This window comes from Pelmatolapia mariae, linkage group LG5 (genome assembly GCF_036321145.2).
Source record: "Pelmatolapia mariae isolate MD_Pm_ZW linkage group LG5, Pm_UMD_F_2, whole genome shotgun sequence".
Classification (NCBI taxonomy): Eukaryota; Metazoa; Chordata; class Actinopteri; order Cichliformes; family Cichlidae; genus Pelmatolapia; species Pelmatolapia mariae.
In genome coordinates this window covers 190,651-211,317 of record NC_086231.1, presented here as the reverse complement: position 1 = coordinate 211,317, position 20,667 = coordinate 190,651, and the positions used below count along the sequence as shown (strand labels likewise).

Here is a 20,667-nt window from a genome sequence, read left to right as displayed (position 1 = left end):
TCACGTAGAATAACAGCTAAATATTTGACAGTTTCACTGGTCCGGCCAACTTAAGATCAAATGGTATGAAGATATGGAAAGAGTTGCTGAGGTGAGGTGATGATCAGGGGTAATAATAACTTACCCCAGGACGCTTTATAGAGTCACAATGAACAACAACAGGAAAAAGGTGCAGGTTGAAGAGGTAGTTTTGAAGGACTCCAGTGATGGGCGGTGCGATGCTCATATGGGAGAGACTTCCAGAGGGTGGGGTTCTGTCCTCAGAGGTCTAGCGGCTGGTGTGAGGGACAGAAAGCACACCTGGCTGAGGCCGCAACATCTGAGATAGGTCCTGGGGGCGGGGCACTGAGAGAAGGGAGGCGTGACTTAACCAGGACCCAACGGAGATTTGTGAGGGTGGGGGTGATGTGCTCCCAGAGCTTAGTGCATGTTACAAACCTGGCAGTTCTGGACATACTGGCGCCTCTCCAGGGCTTCGGTGTAAAAATCCAAAACAGGACCCACTGGAGTAATCCAGGTGGTGGGGACAAAGGTGTAGATGAGAGTCTCACAGAATAAAAGTGGAGGCCAAAATGACACGCAGATTGTGAACCTCAGAGGAAGGTGACAGGGTAGAGGGTTTGTCTATCATCAGCGTAGGAATGGAAGCAGAGACCATGGCGACGGATGATCTGACCAGCAGGGAGCACTGCTTAACTGGCAGGTTTGTAACATGCACAAAGTACAAATACTTTGTTACTGTAGAGAAAAGACAAAGAGCTACGTTCACTCAGAGATGGAGAAAGATAAGAAAGAAGGAAGAAGAGAGCTTAGATTTAAAAGAAGGATTCTCATTTAAAGCTCACATGGAAGTCCTCATGTTTCTAAATCTGTACGTGTCACATGATGTTTGTTCATAAAGCTGCTGCTAAACAAACTGAGGCAGACTCACTGTGTTATTTAAAGGCTGCAGGTTAGTGCAGGATGAACAGGTGAGTTTGCTGCCCTGTGAAGAACAGTGCGTGACTGCTGCACAGTGGCTGTGGGTTCATGCTCACAGTTAGCTTCCATCAAGTGTAGCAGAGACTCATTCACTGAATTTCACCTTCATACCAACTTTATAGTAAAGACAGCATAAACAGCGTGCTGTCAGTGTGGAGGATGGACTCAGCCAGGACGGCTCAGGAAACATCTGCTCACATCTGGATGAATCCAGGTGTGTACATCCACAGAGAGCAGCAGGTCAGCTGATCACAGCCTGCACACTACGACTGGAGCTCTCAGTAGACATGACAGTGAGTCTTTCCCCACACTGAGACAGCTGATGGTGATGTGACTGTGCACATTGTTCTGTTTAGAGGCAAAGTCACACTCTACAATGGAGGCAACAGGAAATAGAGACGTTTTTATTTTCCTTCTTTTCCTTCTGATTCAAGCTTAGTATGATTACAATTTAAAAAGAGACTAACATTTGTATTCCATCTACTGATATTATTGTATTATTACATTAATGTGGCACAGCTTTGCACAGAAATAGAAACTTTCACTTTCTTACTTTGAGCACATTTTAGAGCTGGTACTTCAACTTTCACTGGTGTGTTTTTAACAGTAGTATCTGCATTTCTACTGCAGTACAGAATGTGTGTAGTTTTGCCAGCTGTGATGATCATTGAGGAGCAGAATGAAGTTTGCAGACGATACTCTGATGTGGAGCGAGAGCAGGAAGCAGATGGTTGTATCCTCTAGAAGAAGAAAAGTCGGTAGGAAGAGAATACATAACAATGAGCTGTCTGATTTATGGTAACCCACTCAGAGTGGGGTTTGTTTTTGTTTTTAACCTTTATTTATACTGCAGCCCCAGTGAGAGTCACTGTCTGATTTAAAAGAGACCTGTTCAGTTTCCCTGACCTCAGCTGCTTCCTGGAACAGGATCGTGGTCCTAGAAATGTTTTGGTGGAATGAAGGAAACCTTCATCACATGAAGCTGAAAGTATACAGGGCCCCTCCCAGACGACTGTGGTGTTGGAGAGGGTGTAGTTGTCTACCCCATCCTACATAGAGAAGTCTGTGGATTACAGCAAACTAAAGATGAAACAGGCTGGAAGGACAAACAACTCAGAGGTTTAAAGAATTCATTTCTAACATCTTCAGTTTAAACCAGAGGAAACATCTACGACCTCCTCCAGTGGTCTCAGGAAGCTCTCAGGAAACCCAGCTGAGTTTCTATTGATCACCTGAGGCCGTCATTACCTGGTGTTTTTTTTTTTTTTTTACCCACACGTTGTTATTCCCTCCTCCCACCTGCTGCACAAAGTCACTGAGTGTAAACCGTCTGATTCCTGTAAATGGAGAGCCAACAAAACCAGACAAACAGCTGCAGGTAAAGCAGGAGCAACACCTGAAAGACCAGAAATTCAACGTCATTTTCGAGAAGGGAAAATGAAAGTGTGAGAGCTGCAGTCGAGTCCTGTTTGGACTTTCTGCTCTGACTGATGTTTATTCCCATCACATTTGGTACATCCAAAAGTACTTAAAACACCATCCATAACAAATTTCCCACGTGTGGGACTAATAAAGGTTATCTTATCTTATCACTTGACCCAGCGGTCTTAGCCAATGTTAGGCCAGTCTCCAACCTTCTTTTGAACTCAAAACTCTTGACAGAGTTGGTTGTAAAACAGCTAACTTACGAGGGGTCCAGGCAACGAGGCAGTGAGCTTTGAAGGATAGCTGAGAGAAACACACCAGCCTGCTAAAGAACAACAAAGAGCTTTGGCTGTCTGACCAGAAACAGTAGTTCTTCTAAACGAGGAAGGAAAAGAGAAGTCTCAAAATTATTTTCAAAGTCAATAAAAAATTTGCTTAAGAAAAACAAATTAAAGACAAGGAAGGAAGCTGGTAAATATATATATACTCCTGGGAGAGCAACAACCCTAACACCTCACCAAACAGCTATAGAGCTGGTTCACTCGATAACACATAAAATACACCCGAGAGCGGACTATTTTTTTCTGAACACTGAACATAGGCAAAGATGATCAATAATCGACTTTGTAATCATATCAGCTCTATGGCCATATGTTCCTGATACTCAGGTAAAGAAAGGGCTGAGCTGTTAACTGATCTCCACCCGGTGGTGAACTTGATCAACCTCTAAAAAGTAATTCAGAGGCTCAGTAAATATCACTATAAATATAAGTTAGATGATAAAATCTTTGAATATCCTTTTAGTAATTATTTGAGTTTGATAAGTTGAAATAAATGTCTAAAATGTTAACGTATGTGTTTGTGTTAAATTAAGGTATTTATTTACATTTATCTCCTACAATAAATTCAGTATGTGGTTCACAGAATAACTTCTTTGCATGTACTTAATATTTTTGTTTAAAATTGAATCAAAATATTTGAGAAATAGGTATCTATACTCATCAGTATCTTGTACTAAAATCATTAATTATTCAAATCAATATTATTTATTGTCAGCAACTACAACTGAAAAGTGTAAGTAAAGCATGATAACGTAGAGTAATTGAGTACCATGAGCCTTTTTTTTATTGTTTTGTTCATGTTGTTTTTCAAATACTCTGAGCGTTTGTGTTTGCTCTCCTGGTTTGACATTTATCCTTCAAGTACGTACGGCTTTGAGCTAAAAGGGGAAAGGCTCTTGTCTTTGTAGTGCTTGTTTATTGCCATGTTTATGAAAATTAAATTTTCCTTTGGAAAAATGTTTAACATGTGGTCATTTTTCATACATGTATTATGAAACATACAACCACATATTAGTTTGTTTTTTTAGACTTAGACTACCAGTGAAATACAATAACATTCATATTTGAATGTTAGGGGGCGATCGTGGCTCAAGAGTTGGCAGTTCGTTTTGTAATCAGAAGGTTGCTGGTTCGAGCCCCGGCTCGGACAGTCTCGGTCGCCTACTGGTGGTGGTCGGAGGGCCCGGCGGCGCCAGTGTCCGGCAGCCTCGCCTCTGTCAGTGCGCTGCAGGGCAGCTGTGGCTACAATGTAGCTGCCATCACCAGTGTGTTATCCAATATTGCCCCCAGTATAGATCCCTGGGGAACACCACAAGTAAGGGGAGCTGAGGAAGAGATAAAATTGCCAAAGGTCACAGAGAAGGTCCTGTGTTAATGGCTGGATGACTGAATGTAGTTTAAAGCGCTATACAAATACAGGCCATTTACCATATTAATTATTTAGTACAATTTTGATTACGTTCAGTTTACAATATTAAGTAAATGGAACAAAATTTTGGATTAACTGACCGTCTATATTTCAGTTACATTGACCAAGCATGTCAGTGTTATTTACTCAATCTTTTCATGTTTGTGTAACGACTACAATTATTAATTTCAACTTAATATGTTTAAGCTTTAGTTATTCAATTGATCAAGTATATTGAACAGATTTGACTGGTTTCCAATCTACTCAATATTTTTAAGTGTAAAAGTGTTGCCTCACAAATTTTAAGTAAATGTCAGTGTCATGGTCCTGGGTCGGTGACCCAGCGCTTTGAGTTTATTATTATCATTTTCTAGTTTATTCTGATTTTGTATTAGTTCTTTGAGTTTGGTCGTCGTGTTTATCATCCCTACCTGTGTCTTCCCTCTGTACTCCATTCGGGTCCTCGCGTTTGTGTGGTAAAATAGTCTGTGTGTTTCCTGTTATGCTTTGTTGGTCTGTGTCTCATTATGTCCATGAGTCCCAGCTGTGTGCTCACCTATTCCTCGTTTCCTCATGTGCTTGCCAGTGTATTTTAGTCCCTGTCAGTTAGTTCTTGTTGTTGCATCGTTAACGTCGGTTCCCCTCTTGTGCTGTGTGTTCTCTCGTGAGTTGTATTCTTGGATTCCCAGTTTAGTTTGTTATCATTTTGTATTCTTTCCAAGCCTGCATTAAAGCAGAGTTTTTGAGTTTTCCTCTGAGTCCTGCATTTTGGGTCCAATTCCTGCCTGCCACATCACACATCATGACAGTCAGTTTTAGTTTTTAGAGTGCAGGTGGTGGGGGAGGAAACTGGATAGACACAGCTAAACGTATGGTGAGGGTGTGCTGGGAACGCCTGGCAGAGGCCTCGGTCTGCGAGATCTTCAGCTCACACCTCCATCAGACCTTTGATAGCAGACTGACCAGCTTCAGCACCTATACTGCCAAAGCTGCTGCAAGGAGCTGCGAGGTACTTGGTACCTGTTGTGGTGGTGACCCCCGAACCAGACAGTGGACACCGGAGGTGAAGGGACACATCAGGCTGAAGAAGGAATCCAATAGAGCTGAGTTAGCCTGTGGGACTTCGGACACAGTCAGTGGGTACCGACAGGCCAAGCAGAGCGTAGAGATAATATCAAGGTTTGTTTTGGCAGAGGCAAGAGACCTGCAATCAGACATGAAACTCTCCAGTTACCTAAAAACAAAGGAGGAATGGCTCTCCCTCAAACTGAAACAGTACTTCTTTGATGCCCAGTTTAGACTCATATACTAACCAGATTATGTGGCAATTATATGGCAAAACCTGTAGACTGTCCGCTTGGCACACGGGACATTGACACCACACTGAGAGAGGGGATCGTCACGCTGCAGTGGTGTTTGATTCCACACAAGAAGAAACACAGAGAGAAGCTTCAGGTGTTCAGGAGAGGACTGATGACTGAAGATCTCAGAGTGTTTCACAAATCTGATATTAAGGTAAGACTGACTACATTCTTCTCTGGGAACATCATGGCTACGGAGACATTACCTAAGTAGACGTATGAAGCATGGACTATTGTCTCTGGATAATACAAGATACAACATTAAGGACCCAGATACTGCATAAAGAAGAGGAATCACAAAAGGCATTTGCAATAGATGCACGACAGACCCGACGACGTTTCCACGCTTTTCAGCATCTACGCACAAACGGCTGCAGCTTTGCAGCTCGCAGCCACACACACTGACAACAACACTACAGGACCCAGTTCAGCCTTTCAGCCGGCGAGCCAGGATTGTCGATGCCGCTCAGGTGCGCCCCCTGCAGCGCCTGACTTCACTTACCTGCTCCAGCTGAACAACATAACATTTTGATAGCTGAGGTCACAGAGAGAGAACTAAATGGCGCCATCTCCAGGCTGAAAGCTAGAAAGACACCTGGAGGCTTTCCTTCAGAATGGTACAGAGTATTCTGGAATGAGTTATTCCCATGCCCACTAAAGGCCTTTAGTGCAAATCAAAGATGCCACCTTCGTGGAATGAAATGGTCATTTCAATCATAGCTAAAGACAGAAAAGGCGAGCTGTAGATTGTGGATCATATGGGCCGATTTCTGTGTCGAACGTTGATCACAAATTGTTTCTTCCCAAGAGAAACAAATGCTGCCACATCTTATACACACGGATCAAACTGGCTTTGTTTTGCAGAGACGAGCTCATGACAACATTAGATGCTCGTCACATATCTTACATTATATTCAACAAACCAAACCAGAGGCTTTACTGGTGAGTGTGGATGCAGTCAGCTGGGCTTTCTTATAGAAAGTTCTGGAACAAATTGGGACACCTCGTAATTTTATTCAGCTGATTCGTACTCTATATAATATCCATCTTCCAGGATTAAAATTAATGGACATCTGTCTATCCATCACACTGCAGCGCGGTTCGAAGCAAGGCTGCCCCCCATCGCTGCTCTGCTTCTCTTTATACACAGAGCCACTTGAGCCACAATGATTGAGGCAGAAAGTATTAAAGGTATTTATATAAATGGAGAAGAACACAAAGTGGCTTTGTGTGCGGATGATGTCTCAGTACATATAAATATATATGTGAGCCTAATAAAACATTTTCCTCTGGTTACAAAGCAAATGTACATAAGACCCAACGTAACACTGAACTACAAACCTCTGAAACAACTTAAAGGATCAGCATTCAGTGAAATGTTTGGGCATTTATTTGCCAAAAGACATCTCTCGATTGGCAGAAGCTAAATATGCTCCCTTACTCAATAAGATTAAAAAAGATAAAAGAAGGTGGAGTTCAGTTTCCTTCCTCAGTTTGAGCCACATTGTGTGAACATGAACTTACTTCTGTGGTATCTCTATTTGTTCCAGGCGCTCCCAGTGGAAACCACCCAGAAGGATTTTCAGCAATTGATAAAATCATTTCCAGATTTATTTGGCAAAGTAGAAGACCTGGCGTTAAATATAAACCATTACAACTTTATAAAGAAAAGAGAGGTAAGTGTAACCAAGGTGACCTCCGACCCCACTTTCAGCCATCCAGTTATTGTGGCGGGAGTGAACTTTGCATAAGCTCCGGGGCGATCTGCTGCTGTCCCTGTGATTGGTGCGCTCCCTGACTTACCAAACCTTAAAGCGTATTTGTTTATATGGGTTGTCCTGCCAGATGGAACGACATCAAACACTCAACACTGAAAGACCCACCAACCCAAGCAATTCTGGCTCATACACATTTGGATATGCATGTAAACATGATCCAAAACCCCCGGATCAAAACTCAGTTAAAAATATGGGACAAAGTAAAAGAGGAACCAAAGTTAGACGGTAAAATTCAGATACTTCAATGGTGCACATTTGACCCTGGGTTTAGGCCTGACCTCCTAGATGGCACATTTAAACAGTGGATTTCAAACGGTGTGAAGACCTTTTATTCGCTCACACAAAACAAAAACAGTAAAAGACGTTGTCGTCTTGTCAAGACTGATCCTTTAAGGGGACTTTATCATCATTATCAGCTTAAAACTTCAGACTAGTTTAGATATCTGCAATTAAGGAACTACTTGCAGCAGAACATTGTCACCAAAACCGATCTAGATGATCGAATACTGATCGTTATCTGAAGGCAATGGGAACAACTTAGTTATGGGTGCGACTGGTACATTTCACAAAGAGTTGTTGAGCAGGAAGCCTCACTCTACGGGCTATGTTAAAGAAAGATGGGAAAATGAAGACTGGTTGGATGTAAGCCCTCGTGGAAATGTACAAATTCCAATATATGGCAGGACTTTAGCTGGAAATGTCTGATGCAGTTTTTCATAACACCACAGCAAATGGTCCACCTGGACACAGGTATGCTCAGCTGTCGGAGGTTATGTGGATCATCGGCAAAGATTTTGGGACTGCCTGAAGATTAAACCCTTTTGGCTTGAGTTCCACAAATCTTTCATCACTATATTTAAAGTCAATAACATATCTTTCCAATTTTCCACCATATTATTATGAACTTCTGATAATTTGCAGGGCCTAGCAAATAAATATCTTTTTACATTTCTGAGAGAAGCAGCCAAAAAGGCTGGCTCCCTCCTGGGCCTCCCACGATATCACAGTGGAAAAATATTGTGAATGAAATGTGATGGGTTCTATGACATTTTCAATGCGGCTTAAAAATAGAGCTTTTGTCAAATTGTGGAGCAGCAGGGTCGGTTTGATTACAGCCAGACTTTGTTGAAATTGCTCCTGTTTTGGATTTTGGAGTAAAATGTTGTCCCTATGATTTTTTTTCATCAGCCAATAATGTGCGTCCTGTGTGGGTTTGTAAACAAGATTTAGAATAATTTCATAAGAAATTATGCCATGCTTTTTTTAAATCTCTTGGAAAAGGTGGAGCCACAAACAAATGATCAATACTTTGAGATCATCAAGAACATCTTTAAAATGGAAAAACTAACACTAAACTAGAACTTTGGGATGCACAACTGGGAACAATGCTAGCAACAATTAAAAACACAAAAAATATATAGAGACTGGAGAAAGAAGTGAGCCAGACACACTGTTCTGTAAAGACTCGGTTTAGTCATACAGACATACGAGTGTACTGTAGCAGATCTGAGCTGACCAGAAGGAACAGGAAGTGGAAAACTGATCATCTGCAGAGAAACAGTTTATTTTTTGCTAAAGCATATAGTTAAGGCTGGATCAATTCAATTCAATTCAATTCAGTGTTATTTATACAGCGCCAAATCACAACAAAAGTCGCCTCAAGGCGCTTTATATTGTACAGTAGATCGTACAATAATACATACAGAGAAAAACCCAACAATCATATGACCCCCTATGAGCAAGCACTTTGGTGACAGTGGGAAGGAAAAACTCCCTTTTAACAGGAAGAAACCTCCGACAGAACCAGGCTCAGGGAGGGGCGGGACCATCTGCTGTGATTGGTTGGGGTGACAGAAGGAAGACAGGATAAAGACATGCTGTGGAAGAGAGACAGAGATTAATAACAGATATGATTCAATGCAGAGAGGTCTATTAACACATAGTGAGTGAGAAAGGTGACTGGAAAGGAAAAACTCAATGATCAGGTGACCCTGAATCCTCCCTCAGTTATGCTGCAATAGACGTAGGCTGCTGGGAGATTCCCATGATGCACTGGGTGTTTCTTCTTCACTCACTATGTGTTAATAGACCTCTCTGCTGAATCACACTTGTTATTCGTGAAATTTGTGTCTGCAGGCTGATCCCTCCTCTCAATCAGTTGGACTTACTAAGGAACCTCAAGAACAAATCAGGACTCTCATTCAGGTCTGAAAGTTTCCACACAACGACTGCGCCATAACTGCACCAGTGAGCCAAAAACCCTCCTCGAACTAACCTGAGAACACCTGAGAACAACAGGAGCTAAAATACTAACAGCCACTTTGCATTTAATAGTCATTATTAATCTCTGTCTCTCTTCCACAGCATGTCTTTATCCTGTCTTCCTTCTGTCACCCCAACCAATCACAGCAGATGGCCCCGCCCCTCCCTGAGCCTGGTTCTGCTGGAGGTTTCTTCCTGTTAAAAGGGAGTTTTTCCTTCCCACTGTCACCAAAGTGCTTGCTCATAGGTGTCATATGATTGTTGGGTTTTTCTCTGCAGGGTCTCTACAATATCGCCTTGAGGCGACTGTCGTGATTTGGTGCTACATAAACAAAACTGAATCTTCTAAATTTGTGACACGCCATTTCCTCTCCAGCTTACGAGTTATCTGCTTTAGGCTACGTGTTTGAGAATTATACCACGGAGTCAGGTACTTCTGATTTGAGGCCTTAGTTTTCACCGGAGCTACAGTATCCAGAGTCGTACGTAGTGAGGAGGTAAAATTATTAACCAGATGATCGACCTCTGTTGGGGTAGCATTCAGGTAGCTGCTCTGCTCTGTGTTGGTACAGGCCATTGAAGATGATAACAGTGGGTGGATTATATTCTTAACCCTCTGCGTTGCATGAATAACTGCCCGTCTTTGACTACTTTGATTTCACCTTGACTGTTTTTTCTTGCCTTGCTATCATTCTTTTCAGCACAACCTCACGTTTCACTTTATAGTTATTTTTTTCATTTTGACATAAAGTATAAACACAATTGACTTAAAAAGTAAATAAATAAAACCCGAGTGGGAAGAGTTGGACTTTTTCTATGAAAACATATTTAATGAATCATTTTCATAACTCAAACGCAAATATAAATTATAAACTGGTAAACTCGGTATGAACCGGCCCTTTTTTTTTCAAATATTTTTATTGAAAAAAGAAAACAACACAATACTTGCACTTACCAAAATACAATTAACCTGTCTTCATTTTCCTAAGTAAATATACTTACATATGAAAAAAACTGAACCGGAGCTTTAAGCTTTGAGCTAATCAGGTCACTGCACAGGAGGTTTGTGCTGTAGATAAGAAAAAGCTGTTTTTGGAAGGGTGATAATGATCAGAGTATTTCTTCTTTCTGTAATTGTTTGCAAACAAATAATTTGTGCTAAGTTCTGTCTAATGATCTGTTAAAGCAAACACAGGAAAATGTTGACCAGCACTTTAAACTTCAATCAGCTGCAAGCAGCCACCGCCTGAGCTACAGGTATGTCACACACACACATCAGGATCTGGCATCACAGGCTTTATTTAAAAGAAACAGAAGACAAACAGAGGGCAGGTAACTGGAAGTGACATCATGGATGGGGCGGGGTCACTCTATGCCTTCCTGTTTGTCTTTGATGGCGACTCTGAAGCGTTCCTCCAGCAGTGACAGCTCGCTGATCAGGTCAGTGATAGCGTTCGTGAACGCTTCCTGTCAGGAACGACATCATTTCCTGTCATTTAATTTCACTTCCTGTAACTAAGAGCTGTAATCAGAAGTGTGTTCCAAGAAGCAGGTTTAGTTTAACCCTCAGACGAGGGAAACTCGGGTTTCCTGTTCCAGAAAGTCAGTTACCATGGTAACACTCTTATTATAATCAATCACTCTCATGGATAAATGGATCTTATTTGAGTGAAGTTCAGGCTGAGATGGCTTTAAAACTAAAGCGGAACTAAATGTGTTTAAAGTCACTGCAGACAGTCTGACTGTAATCTGATTACATTTCACATTGAAATGTAATCAGATTGAGGTTCAGTCATTTAAAGTCAAACTGAAAATCACCTGAGTCAGCCTTGGCGGGTCGACCCAGAACCAGATCAGCCAGAACGTGGGCTCCGTGACGGATCAGCAAACTGAGTCCACTTGCACAGCAGGACAGATCCAAACGGATTTTCGATCACGGATTCAGATCGGATCAGTCCCAGATCCAGGTCTGCTCGGTCATGTCCCAGCTGATCCCGTCTGGATCCGTTCACAGCTCTGCATTCCTGATTTAAAATGTGTCATCCTTCCAAAACTATCCTGATATATCCTGATCCTGTAGAAGCTGAGACGTCTGTAATAGGTACGTATGCACATAACTCAGTGGGAACACACTCAGAGCTGAATGAACTAACCGATCACCCTTCTGGAACAGGAAACTCAGAGTCTGATGAACGTACTTCCTGGAATATCCCACAGGTGTGTGCGTGTTACCTGTGGGCTGTAGTCAGGTGTGGTCTGCACTCTGATGACGATCTTGTGCTCCAGAGGATGAGGAACTTTATAACCAGCAAACAGAACCTGAGGGTCCTTCAGCAGCTGACTGACCACCCACACACACACACACACACACACACACACACACACACAGAAAGTCATTTGATTGGTGGACAGACTGTAAGGATGAGCAGTTTAGTGTGAATGGTGTGTGTGCAGCTCACATGACAGTCTGACGGAAGAATATTTGAGGATCAGTTCATTAACTTTGCTGATTTTATGATCAGGCACTGGGACAGCCGCCTGTGGTGGCTTACACTAAGACCTGTTTCCCACCAGCAGCATGTCATGGTTTATTAAAAAACAAAAAGCAAGCAGAGATCAAATATTCCAAGACTATGTTCTGATTTTCTGAAAAACACCTCCTACGCTACCTGTAAGACTGAAACACCTGCAGGCTGCGTGCTAGCATCTATCTCTGAGCCGCTGCTCAGCGTTTGTGTGGCTGTTAGCTTCAACTTAGCCAGCTGTGAAGCCGGGTCTGGGACCCTTACGCTCGGATGACTTTAGCGGGCTGTTGTTAGCCTGAGGTTAGCCTGTTGTTAGCCTGGATGTAGCGGTGTGATGCCTTTGCGGCCGTGTCTCGGGGCCTTACGCTCGGATGATGTTGCCCAGCGTGTGGTCCTCCTTGTTCAGGGTGAACAGGCAGGCGTTCGGGACTTTGGTGTCCTTGCTGATGCTGATCTTTTTCTCCCCTTCGAACAGCAGGAACGACTCGAAAGCGGGAGGCGCGTTCATCTTACCTGTTCACTGCTGCTGCTGCTTCTTCCTCTAAATTTTATTGGCGGTTGGCAAACAACTGAACGGTGCATTACCGCCTCCAACTGGTGTGGAGTGGGAACTGGAACGTCGCTCAAAACCCCCCAAACCCCTCAAATCCTCCCAAGCAATTTACTCTCTTTTAAAAACTGGAATAAGGCCTGATAACTTTCACTTCTCGAGTCCTTTTGCAGAAAATCAATAAGATCTAGTTTCATTTTCACATTGCTGACGTTTTGGGTCAGTTGTCTTTTCTCCACCTGATACTTCTGACAGTCTAATATAACATGTTCTGTCGTTTCCTCTTCTCCACAGTCATCACATTTCCCTGTATTATGTTTCCCTATCATGAATAGTGTAGTGTTCAAACCAGTATGTTCTAATCTTATTCTCGATATGGCCACCTCCTCTCTCGTACTCCTTTCTGAGCTCCTCATTTCTCCTACCCTCCTTTGGATTTTATCCAACCACCATCCCCTCTTTTCCTCCTCCCACTGTTTTTGCCATCTTTCCTTCATTTCTTGCCTTACCATACTCTTTATCTCTGTCTGAGCTAATACCCGGGTCAACTACCTCATGTTTTGTGGCTTCCTTTGCAGCTCTATCTGCCATTTCATTTGCTCTGACTCCACAGTGAGCTGGAGTCCATAAAAGCACACCTGTAAGTCCCGTCATGTGTATTCTGTGAAGTGTTGCTGAACCTCTGCTAGGACATCTGCTCTGCTTTCTGAGTGGCTACTCTGTAAACTGACCAATGACGAGCCTGAGTCTGAACAAATAACAGCTAACAGTATTCAAGAGCAGCCTGTGAGGTCCTGCACACTGTAACCAGCAGACTCCAAAAACTCCACTCTCCCCACCTTCACCCAGTATGTTACCTGCCACACCAGAGACAATAAAACATTGGACTTATTGTATGCCAACACCAAGGAGGCATACAGCTCATCACCTCTCCCTCCCCTGGGGGGCTCAGATCACAACCTGGTTCATCTCCAGCCTGTGTATAAACCTCTAGTACAAACGCACAGTTAGGAAATAGTCGGCAGAGACTGAAGAGGCCCTGAGGGACTGTTTCTACTGTGTGGGACAACCTCTGCAGCCCCCTGGAGGATGACCTCAACAGCATCACAGACTGCATTACAGATTACACAAACTTCTGTGTGGACAACACCGTACCCATCATAAAGGTACGGTGTTTTTCTAACAACAAGCCATGGATAAATCCTGAAATTAAGGCTCTCCTCAAGGAGAAGAAGAGAGTCTTTAGATCTGGAGACAAACAGGAGCTGAGAGTTGTCCAGAAGAAGCTGAAATGGAAGATAAGGCAGGGGAAGGAAAACTACAGGAGGAAGATGGAAGAGCAGCTGCAACAAGACAACATCAGAGGGGTTTGGAACAGCCTGAAGACAATCTCAGGACAAAAACCAACCCCCCAGGCTGCAGGAGACTTGGGGTGGGTGAATGACCTAAATAAATATTTTAATAGGTTTGATCAAACACCCACCCCTCCCACAGCATCGTCCCCCCTGCTGCAATCTCCCTCATCTTCAGGGACTGCCTGTCCTTCATCTCAGGACTTCACACCTCTCAGCTCCCAGCCATCACACCCACCCCCGGCTTCTGTGGACTCCAACATACACCCCCTCCCCCAAAATCCACTCTTTCTATCTCAGCACTTCAAGTGAGGAATGAGCTTCGCAAGATCAAGGTGCGGAAGGCTGCAGGTCCAGATGGCATCAGCTCCAGGCTCCTGAGATGCTGTGCAGATGAACTGTGTGGCATCCTAGGTTATCTGTTCAACCTGAGCCTGTCACTGGGGAAAGTACCACAGCTGTGGAAGACCTCCTGTGTGGTACCGGTACCAAAGACCTCCCATCCCAAGGACCTCAGCAGCTACAGGCCGGTAGCCCTGACATCACATCTGATGAAGACCCTCGAGAGGTTGGTTCTAATCCATCTGCGCCCCCTGGTGAGGTCTTCATTGGATCCGCTGCAGTTTGCTTACCAGCCTGGCATTGGGGTGGAGGACGCCATCATCTACCTCCTGCACCGAGCTCTGACTCACCTGGAGAAGCCTGGAAGCACTGTGAGGATCATGTTCTTTGATTTCTCCAGTGCTTTCAACACCATCCAGCCACGACTTCTGAGAGACAAGCTGGAGCTATCGGGAGTGGACCACCACATGTCCCAGTGGATACTGGACTACCCCACAGAACGTCCACAGTATGTGAGGTCACAGGGCTGTGTCTCTGACACGCTGGTCTGCAGTACGGGGGCCCCACAGGGAACTGTGTTGGCACCGTTCCTCTTCACCCTCTACACTGCAGACTTCTCCATCAACTCCCCACGCTGCCACCTACAGAAGTTCTCTGACGACTCTGCCATAGTCGGCCTCATCTCAGGTGAGGACGACTCAGAGTACAGACAGTGGACTCTGGACTTTGTGGACTGGTGTCAGCAGAACCAGCTGCTGATCAACGCCGGGAAAACCAAGGAGTTGGTGGTGGACTTCCGGAGACGCAGACCCACCACACTGACACCGGTGAACATCCAGGGAGTGGACATTGAGATAGTGGACTCTCCACCATTTGACCCGAGATCTAAAGAAGCTTCTCGGATGAGAGGTGAAACGCCTTCAAGCAACTTAAAGAAGTCCAGATGCTTTTCTTTCCAAGCTCCTTAGACTACGATGACCTGGATGACTGAGAACCTTCACAGACAATGAAAATAAAAAGAAAACATTAAATGTAGTGTATGTGTTAAAAAATGAAATACATCATTCAAAAAGATGTGGAATTGTTTCACTGACTGTTTTACAGTTTTACAGTACAAGATTCATCCAGGTCATCTTTATAGTTTTAATAAATTGGTTTGTTATTCGACCTTGTTGGTGATTAAATACTTCTTATTGTAAGTCCATATCAATGGCTCATTAATACTCATAAAGTTACTGTTCCAGTAAAACTGACAGTGAGGGGTACAAGGGCTACAACTGAAGTGTATGTTTCCAAATTCAGAACATTAATCAACAGGCTTTGGGAGCTCCTCTAGTGTGCGGCCATCTTCCTCGGCAGTCCCACGTGACTCCGTTAAACTTCACTTTTTAGTTCAATGAGCTGTAGTTCTTTTTTATTGTCACCCCAAGATATTTTATGGAGTTCTTATCCCATTTCAGATTATGCTTATTTTTTAATTCAATGCCGTGTTGGAAGTTTTTTTTATTCCAAAGTGACGTATATCTTGTGTTTAACCTCCACCGAGTGGTGAAAGCCCGCGGGGGGGTTGAAAACGATGCAGGAGTCAGGCATTCCCACCGGCTCTAACAGGCCTCGCCTCCCGGTCAGCTGACCGCTGGTTGGGTAACATGGTGTCTCTGAAAACATCAGAGCACTTTTGCAGATATGTGATGTCTCGATAAATCGAGCAGATATTTGAAGATCACACATTTGCATTCTCATCGTAAATTATCTTTTAAGTTAATTTTGTGTCACAGAAACAGTAATATTCATAAAGTTACTGTTCCAGTAAAACTGACAGTGAGGGGTTACAGGACAATGAATCATATATGTTTTATCCAGTGTATTAATCTCTGAGAACATCTTTATTCAGTGCTGTCTGTATATTTGGTCCATTTGTGTCATCATGAAACACTGTACTGAGTTCTCTCACAGATACGGGAACATTACAGGTCCAAACACAGGATATGGAAGAAAATGACTTTTTTCCTTCACTAGCTGGGACACATCATTAATATTATTTTGGATCCATTTCTTGATGATCGTGATCCATCGCTCGTGAGCCACAGATCAAATCTGTTTTTCATTTTTGGATTTAAATGCTGGAAATTAGAAATGACCCTCTCAGACTGATCTCGACAGATGTTAGTTCCCAAATAAGTCACCTGTTCTTTGACAGGAAAACCTTCTTTAAGGACACGAGCCTCTCCGACAGGAACAGGACACATTTTCATGTTTAAAGTCAGACCTGATACTCCAGAGACAGCATTAATGCAGTTTATCATCTTTGTTTTGAACTCATCTTTAATGAAGACAGCTGTATCACCTGTGAGCTGACAGCATTTCATTTCCTGGTGGAAACTCTCCAAGTGGTTCCCACCAAAGTTTAACTGAACTATTACATCATTCTCACTGTGGATCTGTGCTCTCAGAGCCTCCCCGTGACATCATCTGATGGTCACCTTTCACTAAGCTAGGCTTGAAGAGACAGCAGTCTGATATTTAATAAGTTATTCTGAAACAGAGCTGTAATCATTTCATTTCATTTCTTTATTTCACACTTGGTACAACAGTTTCCACAGTTAGTTCTTTCAGACAAACCAACCACACTTTCTATCAGTATAGCACTGCAACCATGTGTGAAAAGGAGCAGGAAGAAGAAAATATTCTTATTAAACCCTGCCCCCTATCTGCAATCCAACTTATTACAAGTGGGCACCAAAAATCAAGGAACAAACTAACATTTATCTCCAGTCCTAACGCAAACCAAACAACAAATTTACAATCAGCAATATACCACTCCACATAGTAACAAGGAGAAAAGATAAGTAAATAAAATAAAATAAAATGAGGCAAAAAATAAAGGATCCTTTTTCAATTAACTCCAATTTCGTTCACGTTCTTCATATTGAGTTATCGTTTTAGACATGTAACATTTTTTAAAACAATGTAAATTTATACAATTCTTTAGATTATAATGAAGAGAGTTCCACAGTCGTATACCCCTAACCGTTGGACTCATTAATCTTTGTGTAGTCCTAGCTAGCTGATGCTTAAAATAAAATTTCCTTCTGCTGTCTTCTCCCCCCGAACACATTAAAAATAATCTTCGTAACTTAAAAGGCAAAATATTATTTTTAGCCTTAAACATAGTTAATAGTGTCTGTAATTTCACTAAATCTCCTAATTTTAATAGTTTCGATTGTATAAATAATTTATTTGTATGTTCTCTATATTTAACGTTATGAATCATTCGTATCACTTTCTTCTGTAATAAGTTTAGAGGGTTTATAGTATTCTCATATGTATTCCCCCATACTTCCACACAGTAACTAAAGTATGAGAAAAACAATGAAAAATATAAAATGCGCATTGTTTTGTAGTCTAATAAATCATAAACAGAAGGTAAAACGTTTATTTACAGGCATATTTATTATGACAGGTAAGTGAATACACAAATGTATATTTATGTAATTTTATTTGTTTACTAAAACCGATTTCTGACTTGTTGGGCTCTGTAATGACGTCAGCATTAAATGACGTTTGGATCATTTCGTCGTTCACGCTGTCTAATCACAACGCGCCTCCCTTTACTTGGCAGGCCTGTCATTGGCCAGCCAAAGCTGGCTTGTTTTTAAAGGTCGGGCGCTGATTGGCCGACTGTGTAAGAAACAGTCGGTTTAAATCGGGGGGCGGGAGCGTGTTCCGTTTGAATCCAACAGACAGTAGCTGTACTCTGGCCGACAAACCCCGACCGACAACCGGTGAGTCCGTACCGGGAAAAGTTTTTTTTTGTTTGTTTATAGTCTCCTCTGGGTAATAAACAGGCTAGCCGCAGAGCCAACGTTTAGCCGACCGGTGGAGCTAACAGCTAGCACCTTTAGCACGACGTCGTCACAGTGAAGGCGAGCCTCGTCTGTTACCGGAGCGACCTAACGAGGTAAGGTCTGAGTAAAACACCCGAACGGTGGCCTGAGAGGCGGATACAGCTGGAGAAGAGTCCTCGGAGCTGCATCCGGTGCCAGCGTTTAGCTAGTGTTAGCTTAGAGGGAGAAACACGGGAGGTGAACCGCAGAGGAACCCGGGCCTTCTAACCTCAGTTTGTCTGATTCAGCAGAACAGGACGGTAACGCTCATGGCCTCCCAGAACATGGACCCCGCAGCGGCTGCAGCTTCCAGCACCGCCGCTCTGAAAGGCAGCGAGAGCGGCGGCAGCGCGGCCAGAGGCTCTGTGTCCAAACGGTGGGTGTTTTGTGTGTGTGTGTGTGTGTGTGTGTGTGTGTGTGAGAGAGAGAGAGAGAGAGAGAGAGAGACACACACAGAGAAAGAGAGAGACTTTTCCTATTGGGTGTTTGTGTCAGCTCTCAGTGCCAATTTCTGACTCTACCTGTCGGACAGGTGTTAGCAGGTACACTTCCTGTTCACGGTTGATTAAACTTTATTAGTACAGCTGCTGGTAAACAATGATGCGTTTGGTTTCAGTGTGCTGTGCCGCCGTTCGATTAGACCAGTGGTCCTGTCCCACTAGTACCGGCTCGGCTCGGTTTTTAGGGGTTTTGTTTATTTATTTTTTTATAGTACGTGCTGTCCTAAAATGTGACATCAACGGACTGGGTGCCACCCATTGGCTAGTCAGTAGCGTCGAACGATGAGTCATGAAGGCGTGTCCTTCACGAAAATCAAAGCCACCATATTTAAAACCCAGCAACGGGGGGAAACAACAACCCCAGAAACGGAAAACTACTAGAGTCGAGCTGAGTAGGTACCTGTGTGAAAGGGCTAAAAGTGACACTGTTCAGCAGGTGATGGGTGGGGGCCAGCTCCTACAGGTGTGGAGTGACAGGCAAACGTAGTATCATAGTTGCCTCAGTCTGAGTCATACAGGTGGGCAAGTTTACCTGATCCTCTCTGCACAGCACCTGTCTGAGCTGCAGTTTCATGAAGCGCTGAGGTGAGTTCAGGAGGAAACACCTGAACAACAAAGGAGGCAGGCTCCTCCTTAGTCTGAGCCAACAGTGAAACAATGAACTGAGCATGTGCAGCAGATTCTGAGCTTCCTGTTTGTGTGTCTGCAGGCTGCAGCAGGAGCTGATGACGCTCATGGTGAGTCCAGTCTTCATCAGTGTTCTGTTCTAACCTGTAACACCTGAGGTCATGTGACACCCTCATGTGTCCTGAAGTCATGTGACCAGTCTCTCTCTCTGGTGCAGATGTCAGGTGATAAGGGGATCTCTGCGTTCCCAGAGTCAGACAATCTGTTTAAGTGGGTTGGAACCATCGATGGCGCTCAGGGGACGGTATGTACACACGGATCATTTGGGTTTCTCTGCTCTCAGCAGAAAGTTAAACTCTGCTCTGTCTTACCTGTTCAGGTGTACGAGGGCCTCAGGTACCGCCTCTCTCTGGAGTTTCCTGCCGGTTACCCGTACCAGGCCCCACGCGTAAAGTTTGTCACGCCATGTTTCCACCCCAACGTAGACGAGCACGGCTTCATCTGCCTCGACATCCTGAAGGACAAATGGTCAGCGCTCTACGACGTTCGCTCCATCCTGCTGTCCATCCAGAGCCTGCTGGGAGGTAAATGCGTCATCACCCCAGCACCGTCCAAGCTCTGCCCTCTGACCTCACTGTCACTCTGCTTCCTCCTCAGAGCCCAACAACGACAGTCCTCTTAATGCTGTGGCGGCCGAACTGTGGGACAACCAGGAAGGTGAGACCACGTAAACACCCTGCTGTGTTCAGACACGTTAACAGCTGCGTGCAACAGGACTGATGGACATAGTTTTTTTTTTTTTTTGTTTGTTTTTTCTTTCAGCTTTCAGAACTCATCTACACTCGACCTTCCAGAAGTGAAGCTCCGCCTCCTCATGTTCGTCTGTCTTCTGTGTTTGTATCATATTTTTATGTTTTTCAATAAAGTTCTTAATTCAACACACAGTGTGTTATTGATCTGAGCGGCTGAAACAGGCTGTCCTCCCCTGACACACCGCATGCAGGCTGGGCTTCTCTTTTTAAAATTAAGCTGGTTTTACTTTGAAAGAGTAGGAGGAAAAGGAGGAGCCTTGGGTGGGTTTGTTCATTTTCTTTTTTTTTTTCTTTTTTTTTTTTTGCTGCTGCATCATGACATTAATACTGAAGTACACTTTGTAGTTCACCTGAGCGCAAGTCAATTCATCCTTTGATTGGAATGGCAGTACTTGATGACATCACAGCTCAGTCTCGGTGTGTTTTTATTGATGCTGCCTTTAATTTCATCAAATAATATTGACAATGGAAATTGAACTGCAGGAATGTCTTAAAGACATAAAGACCTGGATGGCC

The 20,667-nt window shown here is 43.5% G+C and overlaps 2 protein-coding genes across 5 annotated transcripts; one reads left to right on the top strand and one right to left on the bottom strand.

Annotated features, from left to right (window-relative positions):
• Positions 1-10,837: 10,837 nt before the first annotated feature.
• polr2j (RNA polymerase II subunit J) lies at positions 10,838-12,636 on the bottom strand. Its single transcript, XM_063472757.1, has 3 exons — positions 12,447-12,636; positions 11,789-11,897; positions 10,838-11,023 (listed from the first exon to the last, which is right to left on the bottom strand). Exons 1-3 carry the CDS (start codon positions 12,587-12,589, stop codon positions 10,922-10,924), a joined length of 354 nt encoding a protein of 117 aa, XP_063328827.1. The 5' UTR covers positions 12,590-12,636; the 3' UTR covers positions 10,838-10,921.
• A 5,406-nt stretch (positions 12,637-18,042) lies between these two features.
• ube2c (ubiquitin-conjugating enzyme E2C) lies at positions 18,043-20,277 on the top strand. Of its 4 annotated transcripts, none has more exons than XM_063472754.1 (7): positions 18,043-18,110; positions 18,464-18,588; positions 19,422-19,449; positions 19,557-19,643; positions 19,719-19,923; positions 19,997-20,056; positions 20,162-20,277. In XM_063472754.1, the coding sequence occupies exons 2-7, from the start codon at positions 18,482-18,484 to the stop codon at positions 20,197-20,199; spliced, it is 525 nt and encodes a 174-aa protein (XP_063328824.1). In that variant the 5' UTR covers positions 18,043-18,110; positions 18,464-18,481; the 3' UTR covers positions 20,200-20,277. The 4 variants fall into 4 exon arrangements, with proteins under 4 accessions (XP_063328824.1, XP_063328822.1, XP_063328825.1 ...); XM_063472752.1 differs by having other exon boundaries at positions 18,057-18,286; XM_063472755.1 differs by having other exon boundaries at positions 18,057-18,286; positions 18,461-18,588.
• The last annotated feature ends 390 nt before the right edge of the window (positions 20,278-20,667 follow it).

Excerpts from the sequence above, each read along its gene's own strand:
- polr2j (XM_063472757.1), bottom strand. The coding sequence starts at position 12,589 with ATGAACGCGCCTCCCGCTTTCGAGTCGTTCCTGCTGTTCGAAGGGGAG. Across the intron at positions 11,898-12,446 it reads CTGGGCAACATCATCCGAGC|TCAGCTGCTGAAGGACCCTC; the intron begins GTAAGGCCCCGA and ends GTGGGTGGTCAG. Across the intron at positions 11,024-11,788 it reads CACCTGACTACAGCCCACAG|GAAGCGTTCACGAACGCTAT; the intron begins GTAACACGCACA and ends CGTTCCTGACAG.
- ube2c (XM_063472754.1), top strand. The coding sequence starts at position 18,482 with ATGGCCTCCCAGAACATGGACCCCGCAGCGGCTGCAGCTTCCAGCACC. Across the intron at positions 19,644-19,718 it reads TCGATGGCGCTCAGGGGACG|GTGTACGAGGGCCTCAGGTA; the intron begins GTATGTACACAC and ends TTACCTGTTCAG. Across the intron at positions 19,924-19,996 it reads CATCCAGAGCCTGCTGGGAG|AGCCCAACAACGACAGTCCT; the intron begins GTAAATGCGTCA and ends CTTCCTCCTCAG.